The sequence below is a fragment of the Porites lutea genome, chromosome 4 (assembly GCF_958299795.1).
Source record: "Porites lutea chromosome 4, jaPorLute2.1, whole genome shotgun sequence".
Lineage (NCBI taxonomy): Eukaryota > Metazoa > Cnidaria > Anthozoa > Scleractinia > Poritidae > Porites > Porites lutea.
The window spans coordinates 29,547,992-29,558,308 of NC_133204.1; the positions used below are offsets into that span (position 1 = coordinate 29,547,992).

The 10,317-nt window shown below is 39.8% G+C and overlaps 1 protein-coding gene across 1 annotated transcript in view; it reads left to right on the top strand.

Moving 5' to 3' along the window:
* Positions 1 to 6,006, top strand: part of LOC140933239 (nucleolar protein 14-like) — a 42,969-nt gene extending 36,963 nt beyond the window's left edge. Inside the window, exons 24-30 of the mRNA XM_073382760.1 lie at positions 827 to 907; positions 2,118 to 2,228; positions 2,807 to 2,840; positions 3,700 to 3,827; positions 4,546 to 4,633; positions 5,413 to 5,483; positions 5,659 to 6,006. Of these exons, the coding sequence (XP_073238861.1) occupies positions 827 to 907; positions 2,118 to 2,228; positions 2,807 to 2,840; positions 3,700 to 3,827; positions 4,546 to 4,633; positions 5,413 to 5,483; positions 5,659 to 5,764 (619 nt within the window). The 3' untranslated portion in view covers positions 5,765 to 6,006. The remainder of the gene's footprint in view (positions 1 to 826; positions 908 to 2,117; positions 2,229 to 2,806; positions 2,841 to 3,699; positions 3,828 to 4,545; positions 4,634 to 5,412; positions 5,484 to 5,658) is intronic.
* The last annotated feature ends 4,311 nt before the right edge of the window (positions 6,007 to 10,317 follow it).

The following is a 10,317-nucleotide window of genomic DNA, read 5'->3' on the forward strand; positions in this document are numbered from 1 at the left end:
TGTGGGATTCAAGATTTATCAGAGACGTTTCTACGATTCTAAGACGAGGACTACTGAGAGAACGAGATTTTCTCAATACTAAGTAGTGCGCGCGCGTGAACCATCGTTATTTTGGCCGAGATTTAGGGAAACAAGTTATCAAATGTTAAAAATTTTATCATTTTGCGACCGAGAGGAGGGTGTAACCTCCTTCAATAAAAACAACCGTGTTAACTTTTATGTGAAAAAAAAAAAATTCAATGAAGCTTTCCGGGGTGTCTATTTTTTGAGAATAGGCGAAAAAACCTTGAGTCAAATGTCGTCTTCTTATTTAAAGATCTCTATTTTGGCGCCGCCAATCTGTAGACTGTTTGTAATTAGTTGGGATTGCTTCTTTTTCCCTGACCGACTGTCTACCAGACACCGTCATCTTGAAAATGAAAGCATGTATATGTATGCTTCCTTTTTGTATATCACGTGTCCTTCCTAGGTCTCTTACGTTGAGATCAAACTTATTTATTCCAGCTTTTCTTCCGCAACCATCCTCTCGGTAGCACGAGGGACGTTTTAGTGGAGTCTGAAACAATCGCCATCGTGTTGCTCGTTAACACATGGGCTAGAAAACCGTTCTAGGCGCCACAAATTCTCCTCCATGCCAGCGATGATTCCTGGGCAGAATCATTGGTGATATGGACAACGTAATGTTCTTATACGTGTTGTAACATCTTTATCAATATAATGTTATTATGCTACCATGTAATGTTATTATAGTTTAGTGAATAAAACGTTTTAACGATTTGATAACGGCTGTCATCAAACAAATTGCAAAGGTTTCTTTATCTTTTAGCTCCTTGGTTGTGAAACCTTTACCAATAACAAAGACCCTTGGAGAGGTCTCAGAAGCTGAACTGACAACAGATGAAGTCAGGTAAAGTAAAGACAAGCCCACAAGATAGCATTTTAACTAAATATTTTAGTTGCCAGAAGCCTTCCATACAATTGTTGCATGGCATTTCAGTTATTAAACACGTCCTCTTAGACCAGCTTTAAGTACACACAACTAACGTTCCGAACCGTATTTTTTTTAATAATAAGGACCTTAAGATCCGAGGACGGCGACGGCAGAGAAAACGTCGCTCAAAAAGTGAAATTCGCGTTCTTTCAATCTTCATCGCGATTACTCCTAAAGTTGAATTCCTAAGAACCATATTCAAGTTCAGAAAGATAGAGGAAAGTTCGTCGTCGCTTGTGTACTTCCTCTGCACATCGTGAAACTAGGCATTTTCACGTCGTAGTCGTGCAGTGACGACAAAGAAATGTACAAAAAAGCGTGATGCACGTGCAAAGTTGTTGTTTTGCTAATTAAACCTATTGCTTTTGTGGCGTTCCCGTTGCCGTCGCCGTTGTCAGATCGTAAGGTCCCTGATACGGTATGGAAGTATAGCGGCTTTCGAATCTTACGTAGTTTTTGGCCATGTTCCACTATACCGAACAGCCTTTGCACCGCCCCGAAAATCATACCAGTAGGGATTCTGTTCACACATAAGAACGGTGATTTTGGCGCGATTTCTGTGACGGAGCGAGGCTGCGCCCCGCCGATCTAGAAAGTGGTGCGTCTCATATCGGATAGGTATTGTGCCATTCTTTAATGCTGTACGAAGACCTATCGGCCCGTCGCGGAAGTAAATAAGTAGGAGCGAGGACTGGAACCCACTAAGACGGAAGTATATTCAGGAGTGAGGACTGTGATTTAAGTTCAACAAACCCTCTCGGCTAACCGCGCCGGCACGATGGCAATGAGTCTGAACGATTTGTGCCGCCAAAAACTATACCAGATTATTTTTCATGTCGGCACGAAAAGCAATCTCGTATAGTGTGAGCATAGCCTGTAGTTTTTCTTCGGCACGTAACTATTATCTCGGCAAAGGCTGTCGCACTATCCGACACGGAATTCAGAATGATATCTTTTGACTGGTAGAATTTTTGTTTTGTTTTTCTACCCAAGTACGCCGTTTGAATCAGTGGCGTGCTTCCAAAGTTGCGCCAAAATAGCCCCAAAGTCGAACTTTATCAATGTTCGGCAAATGAGCTGTATGGCGATCAAGCCGATGCTTACTTGCTACTTGTATTAATTTCAGGATTTCCGCGTTAAATCATTGCCTGTCTGCCTTGAACAAATTTGTCGACATGTACCAAGACCTCCCCGCAAGTGTAGAGATATTTGCGCCAGTTAAAGAACACCTGCAGAGGTACGTAATGCATTGTCAATTCAAAAACCAGAAGTTTTTCATCGGAGATTCACACATGATTTTCTTTTCTCTTTAACCTTTAATGAATGATTTTGTTACTGGTTTCGTTTAGAGTCCTGAATTCCTGAACAAGTCTTGAAATTTGTAAACCAATTTCAAAGATCTGGAAAATGGGTAAAAATAGAAATAACGTCTGGAAAAAGTGCAAAAATTCTGCAATTTTTTTCCAGAGCTACAACAAGTGCTTCATAATAAGTGAATTTTTCCTCGTGGTCGAATCTTGCCCGCAGCCAAGACATTCAATCATAGACTGAGAACATTCAGAACTCTCTTGTATCCGCATTGCACAGTGGTAACTGTACTTTTGTAGTTCATCATGGAAAAAGCTTAAGTTTCCTGCCTTTTTCCAGTTCTCTATTGGCTCTATTGGTCACCTATTTGATATCCTTGAGTCCGGAAAAAAGAAATGATTGTTTTGGAAATGGAAAAAGTCTTCAATTGTGGATCCAAAAAGCCTATACGAACCCTGTTGTAAAGTGGTCTCTTAAGGTTGTTTTATTTGCTGTTTTATTTTGCAGAATACCCGTGAACCTTTATCCTGCCCCATTTAAGGTAACGTTTCCTTTCACAGCTTCAATTGGGGATACTAAAACGACCGTGACGATGGAAATGAAAACGTCAACTGTAAAAACAGGGCACGCATACTCCAGCACACCCAATATGGAGTTTAAGCAATCTTGACAAATACGGGAACGAGAACGTCAAAAACAATTGCTTTTATAGGCAAAAAAAACTCTGCGCGGACATCACACTTTTACACTGTTTGAAAAACGAGCGGGTGTGTATTTCGCCTCGAGTTTTTAAACCTGATAATACACGACTGCGAGTTTTTTGCACGGCCTTAAAATCTTTGATATAGATCAACTCATTCTTGCTGTAATATTTAGATTTTAGATTATTTTGATCTAAAAAAAAATAGACGTACAGTTTAGCCGTGTCTCTATCAGATATAAAGACACGTTAAACATTAATGTCTTTTGTTTTTTTCCGTATAAATTATTAATGAGTTTTTGAAGTAAATTTCTTTAACTTCGACAGCCCAACTACAGGTGCGAAAGTTGCTAATATGACGTTTTATGGGACGTGAAAACACGACGACAAATTTTCCTTGCTCTTTTGAACTTGGCTGAGAAAATGGCATGGGATTTTTTTAACCAATCAGTGACGCACTGATGCTTAGGCGTGGGAAAACACGTCGAGAAAGTATCATATCTCTGATAGGCTGAGAAATCGCACGTGATTTGTTAACCAATCAGAGACACAGAAATGCACGCGTGGGATTGGCTGAGAAAATGGCATGAGATTTCTCAACCAGTCAACGATGCAGGACTGTAACTATTTTTGACACTTATTGAAATTGCTACTGAGGTGTCCAGGTCACTTCTCTAACTTTTTTATTTCTTTAAAACAGGAGCTTCACGGCACCCTTTTGTCAAGACTAAACGATATTTACAACGCGAGCTTGAGCAGAAAGCATTTGACCTTACAAGCGCGTAAGCCAGAAGCTATCAAGACTTTCGAACCGAAGTTCGAGGAACAGTAAGTCGGGATATTCTTTATCGGGCTTTCGCATGCGTTCTTGTTTCGCTAGCGTGCACCGCAGACTTACTCTAATAGCGCCTAGTGACGTCACCCAACGGACCCAACTAGTTACCGGAAATGCACTTTGAATTTCTCTTCAACCTGATTGACAAATCGACAATGGCTTTTTTAACAGGCCAATCACGGCGCGTACTCAAATCCTGGTACACAGGTGGGGACCCTGATCAAGGATTTCGCCGCTGTTACGCAGACGGACTTAATCAGAGGTTTAGTTCTGTCTGTGGCGCAGGCTGTTGTTGCTCTAACTTGGTAAAGGAGGTACCAGGCGAAACTTTACCTGCGGAGGGTGTTGGATTATTTTTGGGTGGAGCTAAGCTTTAATTCGTGAGCAAGCGTTTGGCTCGGGACGTTAGAGTGTAGTAGATAGTCTACGAGTGTGTAGTCCACTCCTCAGTGGACAACTGGGAAAAGCCTCGTCTAAATCAACAAGCTAATCGCATTAACGAAACACTTACACTTTCGAGATTGCTTTCATTTACGTTTTTGTTAAATTTAATAGCAGTTGTTTTGATTATTTTATTTTGCTATGGTAACTGATGAAGATGTGATCGTTTTAAAAATCGGTTGCGCCACAAAGGACAGCTAGTTGTCAACTAGCTGTGCAAAGGTTAAATAATTTCCTCTAATAAACCATTTGTTTTCGTCCGTTTTGAAGTTACGAAGTCCGATCAAGACGCGGAGCAGGGAACAAGGCATCAAACGAAAAACAGAAACTGAGATACAAGTACAAGAAGGAGTTTAAGGTTGGACTATATTTTTCCTTTGGCTATAAACTGGCGAAGATACGAAATTTCTTGTAGTATAAAATATTTCTCCACGCGAGAAGAGAAATTTCGTACCTCCAAAGCTGTGAACATTTTAACGTCATTTCTGTGTCTATACTATAGTGCAGACCTGGGAGTTTTTTTTCTTTTTCTTTTTGTTTTATTTATTTATTTATCTTTCAATAACATTGATAGTTTTTTACTATCCATGTCGGGTGAACTTTTTTAGAAAATCGCGTTTGAAAGACAGAAAAGAAAATTGCGCTATTATGACGTCATTTCCATGGTTTAAACTCTCCTGGACCATAACCTTTGACCAATCAGCGAGCGAGAAATCCCTCAGTTATTGTCAAAATAAAAAAAAAATCAGTAATCGCTGAATTGCTGTTAAGCGAGCGCGCTGAGAAATAATTTCCAAATGTGGTGCTTATTTAAAGAGGCCCTCTTTCCAGTAAATATGTCAGGAATTCACTTTGGCCAACAATTTTATCCGAACAGTGTTTCTGTAGACGGTGACAAGGAAGCAAATAATATAATGGACTAAAAAACATTGGTCTACATTCATTCAATTTGATTGTCTTTCCCAAAACTTTTAAACTCGAAAGTTTTCTCAACAAAAATACTCTGTCCACGTAAGAGCAAAGCCAGCGTGCCGGTCATAGGGTTTACAATTCTCAATCATAACCTTCGCATCCTTCAAGGGATGTCCCATGTACGACAATGTCGTTTTCAGTTTCTGTCTTCTTGTGACTCGCTAGGGTGCTATACGAGAAATAAGAAAAGACAACAAGTTCCTGGCCAAACAAAAACTGCAAGAACAGCTAGAAAAGTAAGTGAAAAGTAGAGAAGTCAGGCAAGTATTGAAATAGAACGGGAGTTTAAGGAATGCTGGTTGATTGTGTCTGAAAAAGAATGACATAACCTCAATCCTTTTGAATCCATTCTTCTTTTTATTTCTACTTTATTATCACATGCAATTAAATACTGTCTTTTTTATTTTCTAGGGACGCAGAGCGAATGCGTAAGGTGAAAGAAATAGAGCACATGCTATCTAACCAGCAAGCGGAAACTAACGCAATGAACCGCAAAAAAAGAAAATTGGGCAAATAGTGATTGAAGAAGCAAAACAATGCACGTGATTCTACAAGAACGGTTCAAATGATATCGAGTAGATGTCGATTTTAGTTTGCCAACACATGGACCGTCTGACGTGCACTGTCAATTATGTCTACATAGGTCTTTCATAAAAATACATTTATTTTTTACAGTGCTGCCGTTTAGCGTAGTATTCAGGAAAAGTTTGTAAATTATTTTAATGTCATTGTTCGTTATTACAGTGAAACCTTAGCTCCGTTGTAAACTACCCCCTGTATACACGAAACTCGGATATAATAAATGAAAATACCTCCTCCCCTCCCCTCCCCTCCCCTCCTCTCCCCTCCCTAACTGCAGTAAAGTGAATTGTTTTGGATTCCGATTTTTAAAAACTACCTCAGCCGTCCCTTGGAACTTTTTTTATATCATGCTTCCAATGTACTCGCAACATGAGCTGGACATGCAGTCAGTGGCGTTTCCTAAAAATACCGTAATTCAAAGAATGACTTTAGCCTCGTATTTAGTTTAGTTCCAATCTCCTTTGTTCTAACACCAGTCAACGCGCCTTGCACATGCAGTGGCTTTTCCTAAAAATACCGTAATTCAAAGAATGACTTTAGCCTCGTATTTAGTTTAGTTCCAATCTCCTTTGTTCTAACACCAGTCAACGCGAATTGCACATGCAGTGGCTTTTCCTAAAAATACCGTAATTCAAAGAATGACTTTAGCCTCGTATTTAGTTTAGTTCCAATCTCCTTTGTTCTAACAGCAGTCAACGCGAATTGCACATGCTGTGGCTTTTCCTAAAAATACCGTAATTCAAAGAATGACTTTAGCCTCGTATTTAGTTTAGTTCCAATCTCCTTTGTTCTAACAGCAGTCAACGCGAATTGCACATGCAGTGGCTTTTCCTAAAAATACCGTAATTCAAAGAATGACTTTAGCCTCGTATTTAGTTTAGTTCCAATCTCCTTTGTTCTAACAGCAGTCAACGCGAATTGCACATGCTGTGGCTTTTCCTAAAAATACCGTAATTCAAAGAATGACTTTAGCCTCGTATTCAGTTTAGTTCCTTCGTTCTTTGTTCTAATCCCAATCAACGCGTGCGGCACATGCAATGGCTTTTCCTAAAAATACCGTAACTCAAAAAATGACTTTAGCCTCGTATTCAGTTTAGTTCCAATGCCTTTGTTCTAACACCATTCAACGCGAACTTCACGAGCAGTGGCTTTTCTTAAAATTACCGTAATTCAAAGAATGACTTTAGCTTCAATATTCAGTTCAGTTCCATTGCCTTTGTTCTAATAGAGTGTTTTCACATGACGTCACGGCGGCCATATTGGTGTCCCAAAACAATGAAACGGCGGCCATGTTGGTGTCCCAAACCAGTCCTCTGGGAGTTGAACTCTTTTCTTATGCAAACGCTTTCTTTTGTTCCAATAAATTTGCATAGATGCTGGCCACGTGAGTGAAAACACTCTATACCATTCAACGCGAACTGCACATGCAGTGGCCTTTCTTAAAAATACCGTAATTCGGAGAGCGATTTTAGCTTCAATATTTAGTTTAGTTCCAATGTTCTTTGTTCTAATACCATTCAACGCGAACTTCACGTGCAGTGGCTTTTCCTAAAAATACCGTAATTCAAAGAATGACTTTAGCCTCGTATTCAGTCTAGTTCCAATCTCCTTTGTTCTAACACCAGTCAACCCGAGCTGCCTCTGTAGCTCACGCAGAGCCTCTCTAGCCAATTTATAACAACAATGGCCACCCAGTTAGAATACGGCTGAAATGATTGTCTGTTAGTGGCCGTTTTAACGTTTGTCTTCTGTTTTTTTACGGATTTGCCTTGAATTGTTCTACAATTATCCAATTCCTTTGAAATCAACGTTTGATCAACTAAGCTGTCCCCCTTATTATAAGAACTTTGAAAACTTGCTTAAAATAACTGGTTTTGCTTGGGGATTTTCTTCGATTTTCTAAGCCAACCTAGTGATAAAGCATCGTATTCTAAACTACATTTTACCTGAAAGTAAAAAAAAAAACTTAAGATCAGTGCAGCAATTCATCGTAAAAGGAAAGATGACACTGAAACATTCTTATTCCCGTGGGCATTTTGACTTTAGAGTTTACGGTTGCTTTGGCTTTCTGGAGCTAACGGTTAGTTTCTTTCCGTCACGGCGATTATCAGACATCTGAATAAGAAAGAACAAAATGAAAAGTTTATATCGGCGTAGACCCTTTTCGGGGATGGAAGATGGAAGGCTGAAATTGGGTCCATCAGCCATCAGACAAATTTGGCCAAATAATTTCTGCGAATATCTCGCATATGAAGTATTGCACTGACCTGAATCTTGGTGAGGATCATAGGATATTTATCTCCTTTCATTTCCAAGGTTCTGGACTATATCTTTTTAACAGTTTTGATCTTTATTTTTTGATGGTGTGAAAGTGAAAACTAGCAACAGATGATAATAGTGCCGTTTATGAGAGAGAAAATAAGCCTCGGCTCACTCTGGCCCTACTTACGTCAGACGCGAAAGGAACCATTTTTACGAGCACGGTTTACATAAGACGCGAACCGCTCGTATAAATGGTCCATCGCTTAGTTCGCAGCCAGAACGATCCAATGATGACGTAGTTACTTTTGGTGTCTCGCGTAATTCGCAGCCTTGTCAACAATGGCTCGCGCGAGCAAGAGAGCGAAACGATTGGCTTTGGTCTGCACTGTAATTTTCAGGGAGTTATAATAACTCCTCTAGTGGGGCTAATTTAACTCGTTACAGTGGAGTTATTTTTCGTGGAGTTACTTTAACTCCAAAAAGGAGTTTAAAGAACTCTTTTTCAGGAGTAAAAGTGACCCCAGATATTGAGGAGTTAAAATAACCCCAAAAAAGAAGTTATCCTGTACCTAAAATTTTTACTCCACTTTCATAGTTAAATTAACTCCAAAAAGAGTAAAAACAACCCATGTAAGGGGTACAAATAACCCCATTTCGGAGTAATTTTAACTCCAGAGTGGGAGTAAAAAGAACTCTTTTTCAGGAGTAAAAATGACCCCAAATTCGGAGTTAAATTAGGAGTTAAAATAACCCCAAAAAAGGGGTTATCCTGTACCTCAAATTTTTACTCCATTTTTGGAGTTATAATAACTCCTTAAAAATTACGGTGTGGAAAATCGCCATATTGTACACTGTCTTTTTCGTTTCAAATTGACATTTCGGTCAAGATTAGTGTTGGGCTGTTGCGAAACTTGTGCGGAAACGTCGACGAAAAGTTCGTGGGTGATTAACACACACATACAAACACACACATAGACAAAGTGGAGCTGAAAACGCTTTATTTCAGTTTTTACTGACTATTACAAAATCGTTTTCTCCGTTCTATCTCTAGGAAACGACTAACTGTTTCACGCGCTGTTAGTCAGTCCAATATGCGACTTATCAAGCCCACATTTTCACAGAAATCGGCTCAGCTCTACATTAAAAACCCCGAGGGAGAACTCTGTCTTATTATTATGAAAACAATTAATAACTTAAGAAGGATTAATTGAAACACGCGACTAATAAATGGTCGCAATAAATCCAGGCACGTTTCTGTCAAAGACACAAGAAATCAATTTTATGACCTATAAATAATTGCAAAAAAACGAAATACTCAGCGATTTTAAAGCAATCTATTAAGGACCGGTCATTATTTATCGCCTGGGAGATGGCGAAGGATTTGGGGCTATTTGGGTGAAATTTATCCGATCCCCTCTTTGAATGTTACTTCACGGAAGTGATCCCCCCTAATAACGTCTGGTGACTTTCGCGATCGCCGCCATGTCTTTATTTTCCGAGCAAATTTGAGTGGCCCCCTCTCTCATTCTTTGTCAACAATTTGCGATCCTATTGTGATAGATACACCGTGCTTGGCGTTGATTGGCCTTTTGCGTCTCTCCTCCGCAGAGGCCTCTTGTGTCATAGGGAGGCTGAGGAGTAAGAAAAGGGAAGCGCGCAAGGCACGCTAGAAAAGGGGAAGAAAGAAGAAAGGCGTCTTTTCCCTCTCCCCATCGTCCCCCGCGCGCTTGGTATATTTCGATTATTGCTATTTTTATTGGGATACCCAGCGGGAGCCTCTGCAGAGGAGAGCGACCTTTTGCTTCCTTTTAACCCAAGAAGAGGTAGAAACACCATCGCCGTCCTCATTTTCTTGATTAATTCCATAGGTTTATCCAAACTGTAATTGTTGGTCAACAGGGCGATCAGTTGCCATTCCCTTTTTTATCGTTTAAGCCTAATACTAATAGATTCAGCTAGAGCTAAAAGCGAAGCTCCCGTTTATACATTCTACATTTACTTCAGACAATGAACTTAAAACCTTTGCAAAGAAATCCTCAAATCTATACTTAACTTTAGGAGAGAATCATATGAGTGAAAAACATAAAATTGAGCCTTCGATAAATTTAAACCTAACAACTGGTCAGGGGAAAACTTCAAAAACAACACGTGACCTTCATGAGTTGGCACCAGAGCCCGCGATACCGTTATGTGACTCTGTTCATTGGATACCCTGTTTTAAAGGCT